Source organism: Chenopodium quinoa, unplaced genomic scaffold (assembly GCF_001683475.1).
Source record: "Chenopodium quinoa cultivar QQ74 unplaced genomic scaffold, ASM168347v1, whole genome shotgun sequence".
Taxonomy (NCBI): domain Eukaryota; kingdom Viridiplantae; phylum Streptophyta; class Magnoliopsida; order Caryophyllales; family Amaranthaceae; genus Chenopodium; species Chenopodium quinoa.
The window spans coordinates 180,106-205,917 of NW_018745470.1; the positions used below are offsets into that span (position 1 = coordinate 180,106).

The window sequence follows — 25,812 nt, forward strand, 5'->3', positions numbered from 1 at the left end:
TTACTCCCTCGTTTTTAAATACTTGTTCCAATTCTATTTTTAATTTTACACTATTCATTTGTCTTACTTTGACTAATGTTTGTGATTTATACATAAGAAAAAATATAGTCTTGTGGTACTTGTTGGAATCATCTCAATGAATAGATTATTAATTTTCAATTGTTAGACTTTATACTTATTGATAATTAAAGATATTAGTGATCAAATATTAGCATCGGCATGTGTGTCCAAGAAAAATGGAACAAGTATTTAAAAACGGAGGGAGTACGACAACCTTTTAACTGGATACCTAGCAATCCTGACCCATACCCAATGACCCGACCCAAATGATCCGAAATTGATCCAAAAACATCGACCCAAAACTAACATAAAACACGAAATTAACCCGACCCGACTAATACCCGACCCAAAAATGGATTTGACCCAATCCTGCCCCGGCCCAAAGTTGACCCGAGGTGAAATTGACCCAAAGTGTCTAACCCGAATAAACCCGATACTCGAAATTGACCTGAATAGACCCGATATATAAGATATCCCGAACTAAAACTACTTATAATTGAACTAAAAATGTCTCGTGTATAAAATAACTCAAATTGTTCATTTTCAACTGTACCCAAGCTCATAATCGAATTGATAATTCTTATTATAACAATAAAAAAAAAAATATGAAATCATTGATTAAGCTTGATCCACAAATGGAACAACCCGAACATGACTTGACCTGATTTTGACTCGACTCGAATATGACCCGAACATAGAGCCTGTTCTCATTGACTGAACTAAACTGAACTTATTAGAGCTAAATGTAGGGGATTATAGGTACTACGCAGCGGAAATAATCATGAATTATATTCATATAGCACCTAACCAAGGATCTCATGCATAACACATAAAGAGTAAGAATTATACCTTTGAAGCGTGATTCCACTAGCAATCGAGCAAGAACAAGGGAGACAAAGAACCTCAAACGTGATTCCTCTACTTGGTCCACATGCACAGGTTAAGACCTCCACTAATGCTAGTTAGTCGCGATCGAACTCTTCAATCGACCTTCTACGGAGAGGTATGAGCAACGAACTAGTCACGAACCACCACGAACCACCGCGAACACCACCAGGGGTGGTCGGCCGCAAGTCCAAGGGTGGGGGGAGAGGGGTGCCGTGAGAGAGAGAGAGAGATGAGGGAGTTGGGATTTGGTTGCCTTGATTCACAATTCACTGTAAGTTGATTGTGTCTCTTATATATGCAACCCAAGGCACAGATCTTATTTATAGATCATATCCATAAATAAGAGTCCATGACCAAACCCAATTCCTAATCCCAATCAAACTACACTAGCCCAATCCTATTCATGATTAGTTAAATACTCATAAGGCCCAATAATGGGCCTCTTACTTGCTTAACCCAATACCTTTGTGTGTGACCTCATAGGATCCATTCTAGCGGGTTTTGGGCTATTTTACTAGCCCAAAGATCATCTCTCATAGTCTAGCAACATATGGTGACGCCCCAAGAGAACGAACTTATTATCTCCATAATAGTGATCCTTGATATATCTAGTAATTGCACTTATCGAAGACATAACTCCTTCAGTAAACTGAACTAATTAGAGCTAAACTGAACTGAATATTTTATAAAAGAAGGGAATTAGGAGCTGAACTGAACTGAACTTAACTTATTAGAGTTGAACTGAACTTATTAGAGCTGAACTGGACTGAAAATAATCGTATCAGAACAGGGTCATACTTGTCCCGAAAATGGTTTGACCCGACCTAAAATCGACTTGGCAGCTGACCCGTATCATACCCGAAATGACCCGACCCGAATGTTTACTGACGTGACCCGTACCCGATTCGAACGATCCATTTACCAAGTCTAGATAGACATATTATTTATTATCAATATGTAACAAATTAAATCATAATTGACTATCAAAAATCATCACTCCCATTTATATTGGTATATACAAGAAGTTAGAGGACCCTTTCTCTCTCTAAACCCCCATCCTTATCTCCACCGCTTCCACCACCCCCTTATTCACACTCCCTGCTCGCCGGCAACTGGTGCGCTTCGCCTAGCCGTCGCCGGCGAGCCCAGCCTTCCTGTTTTTCCCCTTCCCTGTTTGTTTAATTTTCGTTTTTTGGGTTTGTGGTGAAGAATTGAGGGTTTCTCTTCGGTGGTTTCGCTTGTTTGGGTTCATCGTCAAGTGTTTTGCGGCTTCCCTCAACAAATCAAGAACCAAAGGCTAGTCTTAACGCCGCCGTCGAAAGGAATTTCGTTAATTAATTCCCGGCGGTAAAGGTGAAGTTAAGGTTAGGGTTTCCTCGCGTATCCACGGTTAGGGTCAGTGAGGGGTTCTTCGCGTAGCCGTTGATGATTGTTCTCGGTGTTGGGTTGGATTTCTGCCGGTGAGGTTTTCAGGTTTCGTTGCCTTTCCTCTGTTCTCACGCTAGTTTGTATGCTAGTTTTCTTTAGTTGTTATTTTTTAGTTTTGGTTTAATTAGTTGATTTATGTTGTTCTTGTTTAAGTTGTTTATTTTGTTGCTTATGTTTCTGTTTTTTAATAAGTCTCTTTCTCTACTTGGACTTGAGTTAGTTCATGAGATAGAGATGTATAGAGTAGTTCTAGTTATGGAGGGTTATGAAGTGTTGTTGTTCTTGGAGCCTTGTTGGTTGGTTTTAGGGGTTGTAAGGATAAACAATCCCTTGCTAGTTTGGTTGGTGGCCCTTTTAGTTGCTTGTTCGGGGTGGGATCGTGTTATGGGGGGTTGTCATGTTGCATGTATGGCTTCCCTCTTTGATAGTTTGGGTGCTGTCTTCTGTGTTTGTGCTCTTTTCCAGAGGCTAGCGGTATTTATGCAAGCAAAAAGTATCCCCTGCATTTGGAATTTGCAGGGAGAAGGTAAGTTTGAGGGGAGAGGTTTGTTCGTTTGTCCTGTTGCTTCTTGGTTGCGGGATGATTTGGGTCTTCATTCATTGACTATCATCCCAGTGTTGGTGTTGGTGTTGGTGATGACAAAGACAGTCATCATTATAAATTACAATCTTGAAGGAGGCTCCCCATCTTTAATGTTTGGGGTAAGCAAAGTCCTCCATTTTCTTGCATTCTATATAGGTAGAATTGCAGGAAAGAAACCTGCATTTTGGTGTAAGGTTTCACTTGGTAGAGTCGTGGAAAAATTCAGCTCTCAAGGTTTGGCTCCCGGACTCTTAGGAGGTGGCTATGCTCTTCAATCCCTAGGAGTGGAGTCGTGTGATGGGTCTTTTTTTTCGGCAACAGGGTGCTTTCGACTTTCGGGTGTATTGTCTCTACACTACTTCTACCGGGATTTTGCATAGGTTTTATAGCAGGTTTCGGTTCCCTTCTTTAGAGTTCGCTTGCATTAACTGTCCTTCTCCAAGGTGTTGGTTCGTTTGGCAACTTGTGGTCCATGGAAAGGTTTTGGTCAAAACCTTTTGGTTATCCGAGCTCCGAGGTATTTGGAATGATGTACAAGGGTGTAATCATTCACTTCGTTTTCCCTCTAATGGTTTAGCTAAATGGGTTTGGTTGTTTTTAGTTGTTTATTTTAGATCTCCTAGGTTGTAATTTGTCCTTTATTTATGAAGTACTCATTATAAAAAATAAAAAAATAAATAAAAAAAAAGACTATCAAAAATCACTTGGCATCAGCTAATACTTTTGGAATTTGATAACGTAAAAATCTGATTTTTCCAAGTTTTTTTTTTTTTTTATTTTTTTTTATTGAAAAACATGATTTTTCCAAGTTTATATTTAAAAATACTCGTGAATGTAAGCAACTCGAATCGGTAACGAAATAAAACAAAACCACTTTGATATAAACCTTAAATAATAAACATACTGATGAATCCTTCAATTGGAACCTTACATACTTCGTATTAAGCAAGTACAATTTTTAAGGGGGTGTTTGGTATGAAAATTTGTAATGTAGAAAACGTAAATAAATAAGTGTTTCCATTTTTATTAGTTTGGTATGAGCTACGAGCAACAAATACCATTTTCAAAGGGTAACAATTTCAAAGGGTAACAAAATCCCCAAAATTGTTACCCTTATCCAACTAGTGGAAATAAAATGTGTTTCCCTCCTCAATCATAACTCTTTAATTTGTTTTCATTCCATAAAAATTACCAAACATATATATATATAAAAAAAAAACGTGTATCATTTCCCTTTCCGATTCCTTACTTATATAAATCTTTTCCATTCTTGCTAATTATAAAGAGAAATATAAAGACAAAAATTAATTGGAAAATTGGAAGGTTTATCTATTCTAACATATCATAAGAGCATGTTCTCATACGTTTATTTTCAGTTCAGTTCAGTTTAGTTCAGCTCAGTTCAGTTTAGTTCAGCTCAGCTTAGTTCAGTTCACTTCAGCTCCTAATTTCCTTCTCTTATAAAATATCATTTCAGTTTAGCTCAGTTCAGTTCAGTTCAGCTCGGTTCAGTCCAGTCTAGTCTAGTCTATGAGAATAGGCCCTAACATTTTGCTCAATGGATCCAAATTAAAACATGCACATTTGTAACTATAATTAGCACCTAACGGCCTCTATATTTTTTTTACTTTTATTTATTTATTTTTATTTATTTATTTATTATTATTTTTAAAAAAAAAAAAAAAAAATTCTCACAAGCATTCAAAACGTAACATAGTACGGAGTAAAACTCAAATCTTGTGATTCTCCGAATTCTGAAAGAAAACTAACAAAATCGTTATCTATATAATATGAAAAGTCTTCCAAGTTGTAACAACATATATACTCCTAAAGTCCTAAATCCTAATTAAGTTAATGGTGAACGTTGCTTTGTCCTCAAATCGATTGATGATTATAATTGCTTATTAGAACACCTTTTATTTATTTTTTTTGAAACAAGAGCACCTTTTAATTAAGATACATGCATATAGCTGTGAAATCGAGCAATGAATCCTCACTCACCATTGATTTAATTATATGAAATTAAACTAATACTTAATATAATAGTATTCTAATTATTGTTAACTCATCACTATAACGAATAATGATTGCATTGTTGCTTACATTACCATCATACTTTTAAATAAAATAAAGTCATCAATGGAAGATAAACCATGAGTGGATAAAATAGTTTATTTACCTAAAAAAAAAAAGTATGTAAAATTATAGTATCAATCAATCTATTTATCTATATCTATATCTATCTATCTATATATTATACTAAAAGACAAGCGTCTCAATGTGAGGATGATAAATGTCACTCTCTCATTGGCTTATCCTATGTATAAAATATATCTATATAATTATTGTTTACATATTCAAGCATAGTTATTTTTGTTAAACTTCAAACAATAAGAGTAAGTTTCTATACATGCATAAGATTTTCATGATTTCCTAACATAAATATTGATTTAATTTATTTTTTTTATAATAAATATATATTTTCCAATACTACAAATAATCCATAAAATCTTTTCAATCTTTATTTATAGTTAAGTTAAAGAATAATAACTAATTTGAAGCAATATGATTAAAGTGGCATAATTCAGGAAACAAATATTTCGTATTTTGAAAGGCTAATATAGTTTTTTTTTATGAAAATTAAATAAAATCGATAATATTTAGTTTGACGTCAATTATGGAATCAATACAAACATTAAAAAAAAAATCAGATGTACAATAAAATATTGTGCACCTATTATAAAAGTTACCCTGTAATGAATGAAAGTTATTTATACTTTATTGATAAAAGTTACCCAAAATAGTCTACAAATTATCCTAAATTCAATTCAAGTAATCGGATGAATAAAAAAGTTTTTGATAATGATACAAAATAGTGTAAAAATTACTTTTATCGTTTGTTGTACTCTTTGACAAATACTGAATGCCGAGCCGAAATGTTGTCTTGGAAAAAAAATACATAATCTTGAACATAAATTTAATTTTAATCGGCCTTTCATTTTCTATACAATGTCTTTTACAATGACCTTTTGTTTTTCTTGCATAAAAAAAAAAAAAAAAAAAAAAACTGTACCAATAACCAATCTAAACAAGAAGAATAAAAGTTAAATTGAATTAGACCTTTGACGGAAAAGGGATAGATATAAAATGTATTATAACTATTACTCATGTTTTAAATTGTAATATTCGTATTAACAATGCTATTACTTATGAATTTTTTTAGAAAAACTAACATTTTGATTTAAAAATCGTGCATTGCTCATGTACTATACTAGATATACAACAATCATGTTCAATAATTTATGTTGTTTTATACATAATAATACTTTTAACTATAATAGTATGTGTATATAGTATAATATTTTTTATAATATAAAAAAGTATATATATATAATATAATATTTTATAACACGTGTCCTCCATGTTGGTATAGTGGTGATTGAGATTACACTTGGTAGGGAGGACCTGTGTGCTCCCCTGCAACAACAATCGGAAGGGGAGTGGAACCTAATAACCTAGAACTGATCCTCAAATCTGGATTAACCCAAAGGGTGAACCGGATAGAACACCCAAAACTCAATGCATATATGACGGGAATTAACTTATCCTTTATCTATCTTATACAAAACTCCAAAGTCTAATTTTTTTTTTCAAAATATGATAATAACATTTGTAAATTTTTGTTAATATGAAAGATATAAACCTATCAAAATGTATATATAGTTAAATTGTTTAATAACTTATATCGAATGCGTAGTTTTATTAAAATTATTTGCTTGTAATCATTAAATGTGTTGGAGGTTGTGTAGCTATGCAATGTCCTCAAATCTGGATTAGCCCAAAGGGTGAACCGGATAGAACACCCAAAACTCAATGCATATATGACGGGAATTAACTTATCCTTTATCTATCTTATACAAAACTCCAAAGTGTAATTAATTTTTTTTTCAAAATATGTTAATAACATTTGTAAATTTATGTTTATATGAAAGATATAAACCTATCAAAATGTATATATAGTTAAATTGTTTAATAACTTATATCGAATGTGTAGTTTTATTAAAATTATTTGCATGTATTCATTAAATGTGTTGGATGTTGTGTAGCTATGCAATGTCCAAAACTTTAGTTAAGCGACTTTGATTTAGTGATTGTACGGTAAAAAGATATTGACTTCGATCTTGAAACCTAATAGTCTAGTAAATTCTAAATAGAAAAATTAAAACAAAAGGAAATGAAAATAGTAAATGGGTTTAAATATTGAAATAAACATAACCTTTTAAATCAATTTAGCGAATTCAAGAGACAATTTTAAGGCATTTAAAATTAAATGTGGGAAAATATATGTAAAAAGAACAATTTTAGATATATAAATGTCCATGCACTATTATAAGAGTTTTGTTAACCTTTTTATAATTAATGTAGGGATAAATCTTAGTAATATATAATCCGTATATTTTATTTATATAAAATTATCAGTATCCATACCTATATACGAAGTATTTGTGTCGTTACTATATTTAATCAGTTGTTGGTTATATATATGACTATTATATAATATATAGTTTTTGGCACAATGCTTAACTTAGGAAAATATATGTTCTGGTAGGTCAAATATAGGGTTATTATTGTGTCTAAGATTTAATGAGTGCGACGGGTAAATAAAACATGTATATATTAGATTGATTGTAGCTACTGATGCGGATGGTATGATAAGAAAATTTTAGTTTTTTCTCAACGGGAGATATAAATAAATTAGTTCACTTCTTATATAGCTATGTGGAGTATTATTCAATTATTTTTCAATTAATAAAATAACATTATAAAAAATTAAAAGAAATTCAAATAACATAAAATACTATTCAAATAACGTTCCTTTAATTATATTTTTTTATTGACCATTAGTACAAGTCCTTTAATAGTAAATGAATTACCTTTGTTTTTATTTTTATTTTCCTACGGGTTTAATAATTTGATTTATAAACCGTGCATCGCACAGGGACTATGCTAGTTACATAAAATAATCTTAAACATAACAGATTACACACATTGTCTCTGTTATTTGTAATTAAGTTGCAATAACACTTCAAGAGTAATATTAGCGCAATCTTGTCTTAAAGACTATAATTCATTGTCACTTTAGTTATTAGGTTATTTTTTTTAATTTATAATTATGTTAAGACTCGATCAGATTTACATCTTTATCCCTAAACTTGCTTAAGACTTCTCTTACCATAAATTATTATATTTTTTATTTTTATTTTTTACTCTTAATAATAATAAAAATAATATAAACTAGGACCTACACTCAAGTTTTGAGTTAAGTCTTGAGTTTTCAAGACTCAATTTGAGACTTAGTTAAGATTTCTCAAGACAAATTTGATCAAACAAAGAATTTTGTCAAAAGATTTAAGATGATGATGTCATGTAGAGTTTTAAAATTAAGAGTTAATTTTTCTTGTGGATAAGTTTAAATCCTAAAGAAAAGGGTAGAGAAAGTTAGGGATAATTTTATTACAATAACTTGTACATACTTGGTACAAAATTATAAGTGTATGTTATATTGTGGATTTTACATTATTTTGATAAAGTTATTGTTTGTTTTGCCTTCTTTATTTTCTACATTTCATATAAAATTATGTGTCAAGAAATTGTTCCTAAATTTGTAAGACAATTTGATGTTTATTATGATTAGAGCAGACAATTTCACCCGAACCTGTGAATAACTGATTCACCCGACCCGAAAATTAATATGGATAAAAACTCGACCAAAGGCGGATTATAAATGGATGACAGGCGGAGCGGGTGACGGATCGAGTCGGATTCTGGTGGACCTTCATCCAACCCGTCACCCGATCCATCCATCCACATATATATATTATTAGCCATTTAATAAATATAAACAGATATTAAATTAAAATATATATATATATATATATATATATATATATATATATATATATATATATATATATATATTATTTACTACATCTAGAAGCCACCGATAGAATAGAAAATCAAATACAGTCTACCATTTAATTCATGGGTGTTGATATAAGTGGACTAATTTTCCAAATTCGATATTTTTTTAAAAAAAAAAATTAGAATGCAAATAGAACTTGAATTTCACCCATTTATCACCCGATCCACCCGATTCATCCATGGATGATGGATGGATCAGATATGGATGAAGTTTGGATCGGGTGACGGATGGTTCGGGTGATGGATGTGCATAGGCGGATGGATGCGGATGGAGCATAATCCGACCCGTATCCGATCCATTGCCACCCCTAATTATGATCTCATGGGGAAGCTAACTCACCACAAAAGAAAAGTGTCTGTTTGATGACTTGATGATGAGTATACACAGACATTAGAAATGTAAATTACTTACCAAATCATAGTTAAATTTCATTCTCATTACTACTATTATACTCGTAACTATCTAGCAAATGGACTAAAATGTACAATAAAAAATACTCCCTTTGTCCCTATTTTTTTGCCCCATTTGATTGTGCACGATTTTCAAAACGCATTTTAAAACGTCTATATCTATTTCCGTACGCATAAAAATCATAAAAAAGTAATATCAATAAAATATACAATAAGACGAATCTATCAATACTACTCATGACTATATTATATTTTATGGATTAACGGTAATTTAGGGTCAAAGTTTTCAATGTTTGACCCAAGAAATGGCAATGGAGAACAAATAAATGAACGGGGAGTAATGTTTTAAAGTTTGTTTTAGAAGTGAGGTCAAATAACCAAATAAATTTAAAAGAAAAAAAAATAGCCTTAACATTATCCTTAAAAAAAAAAGAAAAAAAAAGGCAAAACAGAGCAAATTTCATTAGAGCAAAGCATGGCTTCCACACACTGCTGAGTAGGATTAAGCAGATCATATTTTAACAGAACTGAGACACAGGGCCTTAGGGCCTGTTCTCATTGACTGAACTCAGCTGAACTGAACTGAACTGAACTGAGCTGAACTGAACTGAATATTTTATAAGAGAAGGAAATTAAGAGAAAGAAATTAGAAGCTGAACTGAATTGAATTGAATTTCAACGTAAGAGAACATGCCCTTAGTACTTCATATTTGTCATTTGTCAACCACCTTAATTTAGAAATTAATTACTAGAAGAGATAACGCTCGTACACCATGCATTTAATAATTTTTGATAAACAAAAAAGACTTTTTTTTTATCGTTTGTATCCATGGAAAATGTGGAATAATTTTGTCCCTCATAGAAAATAAGAAAAAAAAGAAAAGAAAATAAATAATAAAAATTTCGAAAAAAAAAAACACCAACTTCCCCTTTTGTCTTCTCCTAGTGTATAATAAGGTTTGAGTATGGTTTGCTTCTCTTTTACTTAAAACTCAAAACTCAACAAAGCCTCAAGAAGAAGATCATTTGTCATCTCCATTTCTTTGATTTCCTACCAAATTTGGGACACTTTTCCTGTTTTCTCTGGTATGTTTTACTATTCCTTTCCCATTTTAGATCTTCATCTTCATTTTATTATTTCATTTTGTTTTGTTCTTCATTTTTTGGGTCAATTGATGCTCTGTATTCTTCTGGGTATGTACCCAATTCTTGTTTTTCATCTTATTGAGTGAGTATTTTTAATTATGGAAAACCTTGCCATCTTTTGGGTTCATTTAGCTGCTCAAATTAATGGCAGAAAGTTTGATTTTTTTTTCCCCATGAATTATGTTCCATTTGATTTTTTTTTTATAGAATTATTTGAAATTTTTGTAATTATTTTTTGTGTCCTTAATTTTTGATGTGATGAACCATTTAACTTTGATGCTCAAGAAATTAGAGCTGATGGGTTTAAAGTTGTTTAACCCCTTGTAGAAGACTAGCAGTAATTAATTATATATTTAATGTAATTAATTATGTATAGTTTAAAATTATTTATTACTCCGTACTATATTTGACTGGTCTCATCACATTAGATTTTTGGGTGCAATATGCCTTAAAAATTTGGTTTGATTAATTTTGTTTTTTTCATTACATATGAGATTTATGTTAACTAATTGATTATCATTAGAGATTGATGTAAGTTTTACTGTAAACTGATGATACATCATCCTGAAGGTAAATCATACTTAAAATGTATTATCCTTTTTTAAGTTTCTACAAATCTAAAATTTATTTCCCAATTGTGGAACCTTTCATGACAATATGGTCTCATTAGATTTAACATAGGAAATATTTATGTGGTAATATAGTTCCTTTAGTCTAAATTAATGAGCTAAATTCTGTTGCTGAGATGTAATGGAACAGTTCTTGCTGGGAAATAATTTTATTTTGTCCCCCTTCAATGGGAAGAGTGGTTGTTAACTGATATTGACTAATAACTTTGTTTACTTGTTGAGAGTTGGAAGGAGTAAGTTAGGATTAGAACCAACTGATTAGCTATTCCGATTTGATAGATCTTGTGCTGGATTTTTCTGAATAAAAGAATTATTCATGTATTGAGGCTCGAATCATGTAGTTTATCCACCTATCATGAAGCTATTTATACGTAATGGTGTTTGATTATGGTTTAGGATGTAGTATGTTTACTATATGCTATATTTGTGCATCATAATTAAGGGAAAAAAAGTATAGGTAAAAGCGAATACGTTAAAGCTAGTATCTCCTTGGAGACCATAGAAGATTGTTCTGCACTTTCAAGTGGCTTGTTAGATAGTGTATGGCTCCATGCTCCTTCCCCTTTCCCATTTATATTTGTGATTGCTATACAATTCGTCGCAGTCAAGCTTTTGTTGGTCAACTTTGTTGCTTCTGGCATCTTTGAGACTCTTCTCCCATGCATCATTACATCTTCTATTTGTTTGTCCTTTGATCTTCAAGTATAGGCGAGCTAAATATTAAGTACTGATATATCGAGACATGAAGGATCCTTATTGTTGGTGTCAAGTTATATAATCTAGCTTGTGGTGCTCTGTAGTATGAGCTATTATTGTGACTCTTTGAGCATTTGATGCTACATTGCTACTCATGCTTGTATAAATCTTTTAAGTGCATGCATATTAGAAACTTGGTAAATTCAGTGATGTATTCTTATAATGATCCGAATCTTCATTCCATCGCAAGTATGTGTTTGATGTTTGACACATTGATGTGGGTAGGGAGTTTATGAATATTCTAATTTAATTGGACTAAAAAAATATTGATTAAAATTTGAGCAATACAGCCTACTATTTAATTTCTTACAATAGTTTTATGATTACAGTAATGGACAATATTGCTATATGCTGTTTTTCAGGCCTAAGATAGATTGAAGTAGGTTTGTTGATCTCATAATGGGTTCTGGAGATTGGTTCAAGACAAAGATTTTTAGAAAGAAGGTGAAGCTTGACAAAGCAAAACAATCAAAGGTAAGCATGCCATTCTTGTCTTACATCTTTTAAACATGGAAAGATACCTATTTGCATGAGTTATATATGATTACTTGACTAGATGGCATTGTCAAAACAATTTTCCTAAAGTAGTATTAGTGTAACACCTTCCTTTTCTACACATGCAATAAACATTTGTGGATAATATCTCTAAGCTAGCCTCTTGTTGCTCATTCGCTTTAATGTACAAATGAGATAATAAGCGCTTTAATGTACAAATGAGATAACAAACATATGTGTGAACTGTGAAGTTCATTTCTTTGTTTGTTTCTCTTTTACTGTTGTTTTCAATCATCAGCTGTGAGGGTTTAGCCTCCTTATGCAGTTGATGTAACATAGATTCAACAAATTTTTTTACTTAATATTTCAGAGAAAGTATGCTGTTGTAAAAAATTTATTGACTAGTAGCCTGAAATTTCCTACCAAGAAATTAGAAACATGTCAAAATTCTGGGTCGATTGAAGGGTTTTACTCTTTGCTCTGAGCTTACTGATGTTGGGTTTGGTTGATATGTTAAACTAACATATTATATGGTTATACCTGTCTTGTTATTAGATCTCATCATTCTTTACATGAATAATCGTCTTGCTGTCTGACAGGGATCTTCAGCTTCCGACAAGCCAAAAAACAGTGCTAATGGTGGTCGGGTCAGCAATAAAACTAATGGCACTCTTGTGAAACTCAGTGAAAATGATGCAGCAACGAAGATACAGACTGCTTTCAGGGCCTATATGGTATGTTTTCTAACTGAGTTAGAAAACATCTATCTTACACAAGGAATAACAAGTAAGGGTTGTATCATAACATAATTCTGAATGCTTTACTGTATTTTACTGTAGGCAAGGAAGGCATTACGGCGTATGAAAGGGGTAATGCGATTTCAGAAATTGACACAGTTCCAGTCTGTTAAGAAGCAATCGACAAATACATTGAATAATCTTCATTTATGGAGTATGGTACAAACTCAAATTAGAGATCGTCGCCAGTGTATGGTAATTGAAGGCCGTATCAAACAAAAAAAGCTAGAGAACCAAATGAAGCTTGAGGCAAAGTTACATGACTTAGAGGTGTGCTTTCAGTTCTTTATTACTTAGTATAACGTCATGTGTAATGCTTGTCTTCCTAGTTCTGTTCAAATAGCTTCTTGTACATTACTGCGTATTATGTAATGTAAAGGTGTCAAATGTGGATAGCATGCAAAGACAATGTGGGATTGTGATATAAAACTGGAACAGAAGCAAATAATGTGACATGAGTAAATATTTCAATTTAGACACAACTTTAAGCTCACCAAATGTTGAATGAAATTGTCTCTTTACTAGGTGGAATGGAACGGTGGTGCTGAGACCATGGAGGAGATTCTAGCTAGGATTCATTATAGAGAAGAAGCAGCTGTGAAACGGGAGCGAACCTTGGCCTATGCATTCTCTCATCAAGTATGTATACTAACTCAATGTAGCATCATGAAAACATCTTTACATAATACCTTTATCCACGGATTTCCCTTTTCTTTTAGGGGAGAAGGGCTTATTATTTCTTTTTGTGTATATTACAGTGGAGGGCAAACTCTAGTCAAAATCAAGGTCCTGATGCTTCTGAACTAGGTAAAGCTGATTGGGGTTGGAGCTGGAAGGAACGGTGGATTGCTGCTCGTCCATGGGAAAGTAGATTGCCATCTCAGTCCATCAGCCCTAAGAAGGGCCAAAATAAGCTTACAAGCAAGGCTCGGAAAAGCAATAACTCTACTACAGCTACAACTACAACTACAAAAAAATCATTTCCTGCTAAATCTGCAGTACCTAACGGTAAGGCAGCAACTGGAAATGGTCGAAGGGTGTCCTTCCCAGGAGCGGAAAAAGCAGCCAAGAAAGAATCAAACCACAAAGTGCAAGAAAAAAAGCGTGAATCATTGTCTTAGATGTAAAAATATACAGGTCATCAAGCGTTTGTGTAAAATTTTCTATGGTTTTCATTCGAAAATGCTCTATTTTTACTCTTTCCAATCTATATTTAATGTTGCGTATACAGGGGTGGTGTGAAAAATATGTTTTGCCTACTGAGGCTGAATATGTCGTCTGTATTCTTTTTTTCTTTCCTTACAGCGTCCTTTCTATTTGTAAATGTTGAAGAGAATCATACTATTTATAATGTAAATAGACGATATTTTTTTGGAGAGATTACTCGGGATGTAATTGAAGGACGTTTCTTAGATTGCTTGCTTCAGTCTTGTACACCGGGTACTGCCCGTTGTTTTCCTAGCAATGTTACTAATGTTACTAGTTCATGTTCATACCCTCGTGAACTACAATCCAAAAGGTGTGTGTATTTCAGACTAGTTTAACAAAATTAGGTAGCGAACTGCTGTTTACAGCGAGGTTATGTCCAATTTTACCAAAGTTATAGCATCAAAGATTGATGTTAGATTCTATCAAATAAATTTATCTTTCAAGCCATTGAACTTCCTTGATATTAATCATATTATTGTATTGTAACAAGCGTGTCGTTACAACTAGCAAGTGCTTAATGATGAGGTTTAATGTTTCATTGCCAATTATTGGCATGAAAGCACGTTTGATGATTATTTTGAATAGTGGTGTTATTGATTTATTTCATTGTCTTTTCCTATACAAAAGAAATTAAATGAGCGTAACTATTTGGCTTGAAAGTACAATGGGACCCTTGATACACCAAATCTGTGGAATCCAATTTTTATAAAATGTCTCAGACAAGTATGTTTCGGAAACACCTTTAATAACATAGTCTTTGTACTACGATTTTCACGGTGTTATACAATTTCTGGTGAGGTTTTACTACATACGAGCAGTATCCAATCTAAAGATAATCTTACATAGGTAATGAGGAGAGAATTTAAACACATAACAGTTATACACTAACAAATATATATTAATGGTAATTTTTTAAATAATAATAAATTAAAAGTACTACTTAGAGGTTAAAAAGTATTACTAAACATTTTCAATAGTACTGGACACCTGTCAGTAGTACTACTGAATAGTAACAATAGTAATATTGTGAGGTGAAAATTTTGTTATGTAAAATTAGTTGTGCATAACTATTATGCTTTACAACTTACTCGGTAACAAGAATAGATTTAAAGATTCCTTGAAAATGGGAGAGAGGTTCTAACTATCTAAGTTATCCTTCACTCTTGCAACACAACCACAACCCATTTTATAAATTACTTTGTATCAAAGTTAATTTCATCATCCATAAGCTTCTAATTTCAATTATGTTCAAGTTAAGTACAAGTCATTGGTGTTAACTGTTGAGTCATCTAATAAAGGAGATTCATTTTCACGTAGTTAAAGATTACGTAGTACTCTTAAGTAGTTTGCAAGCAATTGGTTTTACAATTTGATGCGTATACATATGTTCATGTTAATTAGGTGTGTGATGCCAATTAGAGATTTAGAGGTGTAAAAGCACACCTGACCTCATCCGAAATATATTCGATTCAGATTTTGACTCGTCGAGTGGACATAATAATTTAGGATGACTCAACTATAAAAATTAACCTAATCTGACCCAACTTCATCAAATCCATTTGATCATCCGAATTGACACCTCTAAATTGCCAATAATCTCAATGATTTGGATCTCCTGCCATTATATGAATACCTTAATAATACTTATGATATAAAGGTGATCAATGGGCAGGACGGGTCGGGCCAAGGAAAAAAAAACATGCCCATTTATCGGGTTGAGCCAAACTTCAGGCCAGAAAATGTGTGTTCAAACCCGCCCAAACTAGGAGGGCCATACAGGCTTTTCGGCTCGAGTAAAAAAAGTCAACTAAAATTGCATAAAATTTATTTCCCAAGCCCGCCCAAAATTTTTAAAAAATCGGGCCTGCCGAGCCCGACTCAATTTCGGGTCGAAAAAGTTGTCCAAAGCCTTGCCCAAAATCGGGTCGGGCCGGGCTCAACTTGATCACTTCTATTATGAATTATGATAGCAACAAATGTATAGTGGTGCAAGAGAAAGACAATTTGGGTATAAGTGCAATGACAGACCTATTAAGCCCACATACGGAGCACCTGCATCTCCATTTTGTGAAAAAAAAAAATCAAGTCCTGAAAGAAATGAAATTCTTTTAATTTCACTAAACCTATTTTACCACTTTCTAATTTTCTCTCTCCAACTCAAAGTCTCAAACACACATACAATTTTTTTAATTTCTCTTTCCACCTCAAAATCTAAAACAAAGAAGTATCAAATATTCAAGTGCACCAACAAGTTTATTTGTTCATCAAATTGGTGATAATTCTTTTTGTGGAAACCGCAAGTGTAGAAATTAGAAAGAGCATTTTATAAGTTACGAAATAATATAGATGATCATTTGCTCAACGATTGTTTGGTTTCTTTCATAGTGACAAATATTGCGCTTCCAAGAATTTAAAATCGACAAGAACAATTGTAATTTATTTTAAATTATGTGTTGCTTTGTTATCCCTTATAAATAATCATGGATCTTTTTCATGAGTACAAACCCTATTATTTGTTTTGTGTTATTCAAAACGATTTATAATTTTTGGTGATACATCTTTGACAATGTATTACTTTGTACTCCGTATTTTGGGATGATTAAGTTGAAAGTTTATTTTAAACCCATTTATAAATTTCTGGATCCGCCACTGTATCAGGGTATGTCTTAAGTTTTGTCCAAACAAAAAATCCACAACTATAACATTGATATCAATTGGTAAAGGAGAAATTCCCCAATGCATCAATCAAATTCTGTTCCAACCCAATTGTCGATCTAGAAGCATTAAAATCACATAAAATTCGTCCAGTTTTGGCATTGGTTGTTTAATATTGTCTTTGAGTTTGTTTCATACATGTTTTCGGTTTGGTTTCACAATTTTGTTCAAGCCTTAATAAAGTTAAATATGCAATGATATTTAAAGAACAAAAGCAATACATGTGAATGATGATTTTGATGTGGCCTAACATAAATACATAATGCAATGCAAATTATATTTGTTCGGTGTTTCTCATAAACTTTGCATGATCATTTGCACCCCAGAAAAAGTTATGAAGTAAGATAAATTTCGATCCCAAATTGAATGTGGCCTAAACGTTATTTAGGATGGGATGAAGTTCTAGCATTTTCAGGTTTATTCCAGAAATTAGGCTTCATCTCTACAAAGGCAGGCGATTGCTGGTACACTATTGATGCAGTGTCTATCAAGATGCCAGCAGTCAAAGCGAAGATAACGTACTTTCTGCCCTCGGCTTCATAATCAAAGTAATGGAGGAGATACTTTGAACCCATCCATTCCCTCTCCACTTGTCTTCGGTTTTCATCCTGTTTATAGCAGATGACATAGTTATCACACCACACCCCATAAGAAATATCGAAAATTTATCAAGAGAGCAGCATTGAAGAATGGGATTGAAATTGAACCTTGAGAAACATTTCTAAGGGAGCATCAAATATTGCTTCAACTTCAGCAACATTAGGGGCGGGATGAAATGCAGTTTTGTCGAAAAGCAGGCCAATTACTGGCACTACTACCATGCCATTCTGTTCATAAGAAGAAGGTTATCTGGTGTTAATCAGGGCGGCAAGTGAGTGTGACACAACACACACCAAAGCAGCCGAACACATGGACTGTGCGCATGCCACACGTTCCCATGTGTATCAGCTTGTTTGTTACAGCATTATACCCTCATTATAAACGATAGACCATTTACACAAACAAATTGATTTCCATGTAATAAAAACTACTATAGCATAACTGGGATCATGTTAAAATGGAGGATACCTTCATAGAGAAAGGTTCAAGAATGGAAACGACTTCAACAAGTGAAGGGTCTAAACCAATCTCCTCATTTGCCTCCCTCAACGCGGTTGCAACTTCATCTCTGTCACCTTCTTCCATCTTTCCACCAGGAAGTGCCACTTCACCTGTACTCAAAATAATATGTATGATCAAAACATACGCCTGCCATTTTGACTGATTGATCGATTGATAAAAAACATACACCTGCCATTTTTGGTACAACACCGAATATATAGGCACATAAAAGTTGTGCTTCACTCAATTGGGATTGTTTTCTACAGAACTGGTAAAAAGTTATAATTCTTTCAAAAACAAAAGAATAACTTTATAAAGAAATAAATGGTGTTTGAAAACTTATAGTTTGATCTGTTGTGGGAAGTTTGAAAGACTAGAGGAGCGACTAATTAACCGGACTTACCTGAATGAGACGAGAGAGTGGAGGAACGCTGAGTGAGAATGACTCGCAGATCACCATTGTCTCCTTCAAATATGCAGATCAGAACTGCAGCTCTTCTATCAGTCTGCAGTCTTGGTGGCCTGTCATAACTAACAATGTTGGCAGCATCAATACCATTTTCAGACGAATAAGGCTGATGCAGGCGGAGCCGTTGAGCCAAGTCTGATAACATCTTCGATCCACCAGCTTTAATTTTAGCATCCATTATCAGATCACTTGTAAAGCTAGCAGGGCAGATTTGGCAACTCACCAACTTTAGGCTCCCACTAACCAATTTTCTTTATTATGTACGGTTGGTGATGAATACACAACATGAGAATCTTGGCCAACATTAAAATCTGTTGCACTTCATTAGAAATTACAATGCTGTCCAATAAAAATACAAATTTATTTTCTTAGCAATTTACAGTCCCATTATTCTTCCACCTTCTCAAGATTTTCTTTTCTAATTTTCTTCATGAAATAGAAAATAATCTATGCCAACTATTTCATAGAAAAATTAGAAAAGAAAATCTTGAGAAAAATTGTTAATTTCTTTCAGAAAATTCAGGAACAGTCAATTTGAGCCTGTGGAAAAATGAATTTTCGGTATATAAATAGAATTCTTAACGTCGCACCTGGTAAACAATCTTTTGTATATAACAGGATTTCTGACTCTTTGGGTAATCAATATTCTTTCAGTTATCATTCTGAATTACGGATTACAAAGTAAAGAGAGTAGAAGCATAAACAACGGAGTTTCAAGGAAATTGATATGAAAAATAATTTCCCAGGAAATCATTTTTACTTCCACTTCAACAGTTTTTTAAATCAGCTGATATTTCTGTTACAAAGCAGGGATATCAGGGTTCAGGATCTCCTCTAACTATGCAGATTGTTACTCCATCAGCTTGAAGGATAACTGCTCCTTTAATAATCGCGCAAAATTGATGTTGCTCTTAGAATGCTTGTGCAAATGAAGCAATCAACTCTATTCAACAAATCAATGCCTATAACAATCCATAAGCTAAAACTAATAATGTCTGGAAATCACAGCTCAGTAGCCATTTGCAGGCATGGGGATCTCCACGATGTAGTGTACGAGATCAACTTTACTTGTACACCATGTTGAGTCCCCAAGTAGCCTGCCACCTTTTTCTACAACGAGCCACAATTCGTCTACATATACTATTAGGATCAATATACCTAATAGTATCACTTGTTTCACAGCTAATTTACATCTCACTTTCACATCCTTTATTCTGGAACTAGAAACAATTATACCAATCAGCAACATTACATAAAAAACACCACAAACTATGTGAAATGTAGATTTAGCAAAAATCATGAACTCGGCAGGGGGAAATAGCTCTGTTTGGTAAAAGATCAATGCTTTCAGAGAATAAAGTGAGGGAAGTAAGTTCCAGTGGAGGCACAACTTACTGTAAATTATTCAATGACATCTAAAGGTAACAAGGAAAATAATCAACTTGAAAAAACCATCCATTTCCCTTACAACACCAAAATACTCTGTACAAACTAACCTCTACTACCTCCGATTTTTATTATTTGCAACTTTGGGGTATTATTTGTGAGGTATAAAATGTTCCAAAGTTGCAAATAATAAAAATCGCAGGTAGTATTTCAATTTTCGTAATCCTTGATATGTCAGTCATGTTAGACTATTACTCACCTTAGAAGTGAATTAGAAACAAGACACTGCTAAATTAGTTCAAGATACTGAAGTCTGATAGATTCAGAGATTGAATTCATACTGACCTGAAAAATTTTCTTGAATGCACGTGTCACAGACGTGCTGACCCCTAAAATCTCGAAAATCCTTTGACAGAATAGTCAGCCAGGTTGGGCATCATTTTCTAGAAGTATATTTTACCAATTGCATTACTAAGAGAAAAAAATGACACATCCAAAACAGACCTACTAGGATTATATTATTGCATTCAGCTATTATAAATTCATCTACATACATATTGCACACTCCCGTGTTCTACTATGGATAGAACTAAGAGATGTAGATGTAGCTGAAATTTATTTCAATCAATTCAACGCATAACAGTGTCTTTATCAGCAGAGCTAGGAACCTTAAATTTGGGATTCTGCTCCAGAAATGGCGGTGGTCTTTGATAAACAACTGATGCAGCTCGAATCAAAATTGCAGCAGTTAGGCCCCATATCACATACTTATTGTTGTCTGTTTTATGATCAAAAAAATGAATCAAATATTTGTATCCCATCCATTCTCTTTCCTCTGCTCTGCGATTATCATCCTGAATCAAGATTCCAACAAGTTATGTCAAAAGAAAGAAAGCACGCAGAAGTATTGTTTGTTGAAGGAAAACCTGAAACTAAAGAGCAGAACCTTGATGAACATTTCCAAGGGAGCATCAAATACTGTTTCTACCTCAGCAGCATTTGGATCTGCCTTGAATGCATCTTTATTGGACAGTATCCCTATAACTGGTACCACCTTCAAGAGATGCTGCAGACATAAACATGAAGGTGGTGTCACAAAGGTCAGATTGCTTCAAATCTTAAGCTGGTTCAGAAATTACACCGTCTTCCTCAGCTCTATGTCAACACTTTAAGCTTCTTTTATAGTTGATGATTTCTTAGTATGTAATTCTTTCCAACTAATTATTAGTATCTTCTGGGATTCTTTCCAACCTAAAAATCTAAGGCATATAATGCATGAGAACTACAAAGCAAAACAATGAAAAACTGGATACTGTCAGGGTACCAGTGGGTACTAGTATTGGGTAAGAAATAAATTTCTGTAACTGTGATTAATTGCAAGAAACTGTCTAGGACATGTAGCATACAAGACACATCAGAAGGTAAAATCGGCTACAAAACTCAAAACACCAACTCCCCAAATGATCCAACTGAAAAGTCCATCACCCAGCAATGATATGATTTTCTAATGCTGAACAGAATAGGCCAATGCCACTGGATTATGCCAAAGGGAAGCAGCAACCACTGGTTTTTTTTTTTTTTTAAAAAAAAATAAAAAAAATAAAAAAAAACACTTTACAAATTTATAACATACAAAAAACTTAGTATAAAATGTTGATATGAATTTCAATTTACCAATAAGTTTTGGTTGAAGTTCAAACAGGAAAGAAAATTGAAAAATCAACATCATTTTAAACCAAAAAGCCTGACCAATGCAAGATAAGTATTACTCCAGGACTCTCCAAAAAGGTAAAATAGAGGGTCTTGAGGCATGCTTGTCAATTAGATAAGATTTTTGGGTGCTGCACATACTCTAATAGAAATGCTTAACTGCTGTCCAAGTGGTTTAATGATGTTTAAGTAGATTTGATAAAATCTGTAATCCTCTGGTAGTCAAGAGTTTAGACAGATACATCCTTGGACACCTCCTAGAAGGCTAGAAGAGCATGGTTTTTCAGTAGGTATTAATCTTGCAATAAGTCTTCATACGTCAATACAATTAGAATAGAAGTAAAATAAAATGGTGATCATTCATGACTTGATTGACTTCTACAATTGGCATGGATTTGGGCTTTAATGGTTCAATGCTTTAGACTGTAATACTGGCCGTACATAAGTTATACTGTTTAAGTTTCTTAATAGGATCCATTTGATAACATCCCAAATCCAACCATGAAGGAACTGAGTTTCATATCAAGATGGTAGTTATCAGCTTCTCGTTGACAATACCCCTCCATGCTATTTGGAAAAGTTCACTCAAAGCAGTTGGATATAGGGCATATTTCTCCCATATACTTTGTTTTTAGTTGACAAGTAGAAAATTGCTTTTACAATGGAATTCTTTATAAGTTGCTATATTTTTTTGTTTATAGGGTAATAAGTTCCAATAAGATCTAATAAGGCCCAATATAATAAGATTATATAAGGATTAAAAAGTTCAAGACTAATAAGATAAGACATGAAATTCAGATGAAGAGAACACCTAAAGCTTCTTTTTAGTACTTTGTTCATTCCACCATTGAAAATCTATCATCTAGTAGGTTGATTAATAGGTTAAGGTTCCATGCAGGATTATAGGGAACAAACTGAGTGCAATTTTTAAAACAACCCTAAAAAGGTATTTCCCCTCTGTCCGAACATGGTAGTGTATTTTGAACCAGCAATATGGCAACTGATTCCGGATAGATAGTAGGACATGTATAAAGCCTAACTACACTCCATAATTCCATATTATAATCTGCATACCTTTATCTGCTGGAACTGATGATAAAGTTCTCGCTAATTTACTACTAAGTTATAAACCAGCAAATGAAATTGTAAATATACCTTAGACAAAAATGGCTCGAGAGTGGTCACAACATTCACCAGCGATGGATCTAAACCAATTTCCTCCTTTGCCTCCCTCGTTGCGGTATCCCTATCATCCTTGTCACCCTCCTCAGCTTTTCCTCCAGGCAATGCCACTTCCCCTGAGATCAAACACCATAAACCCACTTAAAATCTCAACCCCTCATAACCAAAAATAACAATTTTACACATTCAAAAATCTAATTTTAATCACACTCCTTTTTTTCATCAATACATGATTCAAGCCTGAAACCACCACAATAAACAGATACTTAATTTACAAAGTTCAACATACACATACTCAAATTCAATACCCAAAGCTTTAAACTTTTCCCTGAAACAGAAACAACAAACTTGCTACATTGTGCTACATTCAACAGTCCATATTTAAGAACCACTCAATTAAACATCATTATGAACATTAATCAACCTAAAAAATTATTTACCTAGTAATCAAATAAACAAATTTGACACAAATAACAAACATAATTCCAAAACTTCTACCTCTAATACAACCATGGAACATACAAGTAAAAAATAGGCCATTATTAACCTCCTAGTCTCCTACAATAACATAAGATATTTAGGACCCATTTAGCAGTACCACCAAATTATAGTTTCCAGAATTTAATCATAATAATTAACATGATAAACGTTATAAACGAGGTTAAAACTAGTCCTACCAACATAATTTTGAAAACCGACAACAAACAAAAAAAAAAGAAAACCCGAAATTACTAAAATAAATCAACATAATAAAAGTGATCACAAACCAGAGTGAGTAGAAAGGCGAGAAGATCGTTTGGTAAGAATAACACGAAGATCCCCATCAACCCCTTCAAAAAGACAAACAAGAACAGCAGCTCTTTTAGGCTTAAATGGTTGTTGATCATCTTCCTTAAATTCTCTGACCTTCTCCAAATCCTGACCAATTGGGTTGGTAGATTGAGCAAATCCAACTTGTGCAACAACCTTGCCACTCACTTCTTCGATGTCCGCTGCATCATCGTCATCGATTGGTGACGGGGGTTTGTAGAGGCGGAGCTGCTGTGCTAAGGCGGAGAGTCTTAGAGAAGATGAAATGGGGGAGTGGGAATCCATTAAGAGAGAGAAAGTTGATGATGGATTTTGTTTAATGGGTATTGGTATAAATGGTATTGGTATGTGTAGGTTGAATTGTGAGGGTAGTTTACGAAGAATTGATGATAGCATGAGTTGGGTTAAGAGATGAACATGGAGAAATTGATTATGGTTTAATTTTAAGGGTGGTTGATTGATTTGTTTATCTACTCTTTTTTAGCAAGAACAATAAAGCTTGGAACTTTAAATTCAAGGGGTTGAATTTTGCCATTTGTCATTTTTTCTCTGTTTAACTTTCTTGATTTTGTTTAGTCTACTAAGTACAATATTTGTTGATGCTAGTCATGGTACTAGGGGTCTAGGAGAACCTTATGTTAACAATGTATATTATTCACCTGAGTTTTTTTTTTTTTTTTTTTGAATTTAAATGAACTTATAAAAATTTACTAATCTTAGGTTTTGTTTGGTTGAAAGTTAATTTCCTTGATAATAAATTTTTTTTACTTGTAGAGTTGTAGGGATCACTAAAACGAAGTTGTTTTTGGTTGGAGGGAAATAAGGTAAGCATGATTGAAGGAATATGATATGTGACCTTTCATTAGCTTAGCGTACCATATATATACAGAGTACCTAGGAAACGACTATACAATGATATTAAATACATCATCACAGATACATAGGCTAATACACCCCCGCAGTCGTAGCGGGAGGTAATCGAACGCTAAGGCTGGAACGAAAGTGTTCAAACAGTATTTGTGGCAGCCCCTTTGTGAATATGTCAGCAATTTGATAGCGTGAGGGGACGTGGAGAACACGAACTTGACCTCGGCTGACCTTTTCCTTCACGAAATGTATATCCATTTCGATATGTTTTGTTCGTTGATGCTGAATGGAATTGCCCGAGAGGTATACTGCACTTACATTGTCACAATAGACGACCGTAGCTTTGTGAATTGGGTGCCACAACTCAAGAAGTAAATTGCGCAACCAACATGATTAAGCCACCACATTGGCAACACCACGATATTTGGCTTCAACACTTGAACGAGACTAGGTGGGCTGACGTTTGGCAGACCAAGAGATGAGGTTGTTAGTTTGTCACCTAAGAAGACGCAATATCTAGAGGTTGAACGTCGAGTGTCAGGGCAGCTCCACCTCCCCCCCCCCAGCGAGCGTCGGTGTAGTAGATGAGTGCCGAGAGAAAGGAGGGGTATCGTAGAGATGCAATTCAAGCTTTAGGGTGCCCTGCAGATATCGAAGAATGCTACAAAGAGCCTGCATATGTTCTTGGCGAGGGTCATACATAAATAAACAAATTTGTTGGACTGCATATGATATGTCGGGGCGAGTGAAGGTAAGATATTGGAGGGCACCGGCGAGGCTGCGGTACAGAGTAGGGTCGTTAACAGGGGCCCGAGGTGGAACTTAGTTTTGCCTTGGAGTCAACTGGCGTAGATGACGGCTTGCAGGATGACATGTTTGCCCGAGCTATTATTTCCTCGGCATAGGATTTCTGTGAGAGGAACAAACCATTGGGATGGTGAGTGACTGAGATGCCGAGGGAGGAGTTGAGGATGTCGAGGTCTTTCATTGCAAACTCAAATTTGAGTTTTGCCATGATGGAGAGCCGAAGCTTGTGAGAAGAGGCGATGAGGATGATATGATAAATAGCCATTCCAAAGGACATACAAATTCCCACAAACCATGGGAAATTACTCCCCAACTCTTTCCTTGGCGAGTTGAATTTTTCAGGAAATGCAATTTAAACAATTTAGCTTAATTTTTAGGAAA

At 33.8% G+C, this 25,812-nt stretch overlaps 3 protein-coding genes across 5 annotated transcripts; 1 reads left to right on the forward strand and 2 right to left on the reverse strand.

Moving 5' to 3' along the window:
* The first annotated feature begins 10,147 nt into the window (after positions 1–10,147).
* On the forward strand, positions 10,148–14,601 carry LOC110715072 (protein IQ-DOMAIN 1-like). Its single transcript, XM_021893646.1, has 6 exons — positions 10,148–10,438; positions 12,246–12,357; positions 12,978–13,112; positions 13,218–13,445; positions 13,701–13,814; positions 13,934–14,601. Exons 2-6 carry the CDS (start codon positions 12,283–12,285, stop codon positions 14,294–14,296), a joined length of 915 nt encoding a protein of 304 aa, XP_021749338.1. The 5' UTR covers positions 10,148–10,438; positions 12,246–12,282; the 3' UTR covers positions 14,297–14,601.
* Positions 14,602–17,212: 2,611 nt separating this feature from the next.
* LOC110715050 (nudix hydrolase 15, mitochondrial-like) lies at positions 17,213–19,299 on the reverse strand. Its single transcript, XM_021893622.1, has 4 exons — positions 18,604–19,299; positions 18,168–18,310; positions 17,807–17,926; positions 17,213–17,707 (listed from the first exon to the last, which is right to left on the reverse strand). The coding sequence occupies exons 1-4, from the start codon at positions 18,845–18,847 to the stop codon at positions 17,480–17,482; spliced, it is 735 nt and encodes a 244-aa protein (XP_021749314.1). The 5' UTR covers positions 18,848–19,299; the 3' UTR covers positions 17,213–17,479.
* Positions 19,300–19,397: 98 nt separating this feature from the next.
* Positions 19,398–24,751, reverse strand: LOC110715049 (nudix hydrolase 15, mitochondrial-like). 3 transcript variants are annotated; one of them, XM_021893620.1, is made up of 6 exons: positions 23,715–24,751; positions 22,921–23,063; positions 21,002–21,121; positions 20,724–20,909; positions 20,401–20,498; positions 19,398–19,889 (listed from the first exon to the last, which is right to left on the reverse strand). In XM_021893620.1, exons 1-5 carry the CDS (start codon positions 24,151–24,153, stop codon positions 20,445–20,447), a joined length of 942 nt encoding a protein of 313 aa, XP_021749312.1. In that variant the 5' UTR covers positions 24,154–24,751; the 3' UTR covers positions 19,398–19,889; positions 20,401–20,444. The 3 variants fall into 3 exon arrangements, with proteins under 3 accessions (XP_021749312.1, XP_021749311.1, XP_021749313.1); XM_021893619.1 differs by having other exon boundaries at positions 19,398–20,498; XM_021893621.1 differs by lacking the exons at positions 19,398–19,889; positions 20,401–20,498 and having other exon boundaries at positions 20,550–20,909; positions 23,715–24,750.
* Between the last annotated feature and the right edge of the window lie 1,061 nt (positions 24,752–25,812).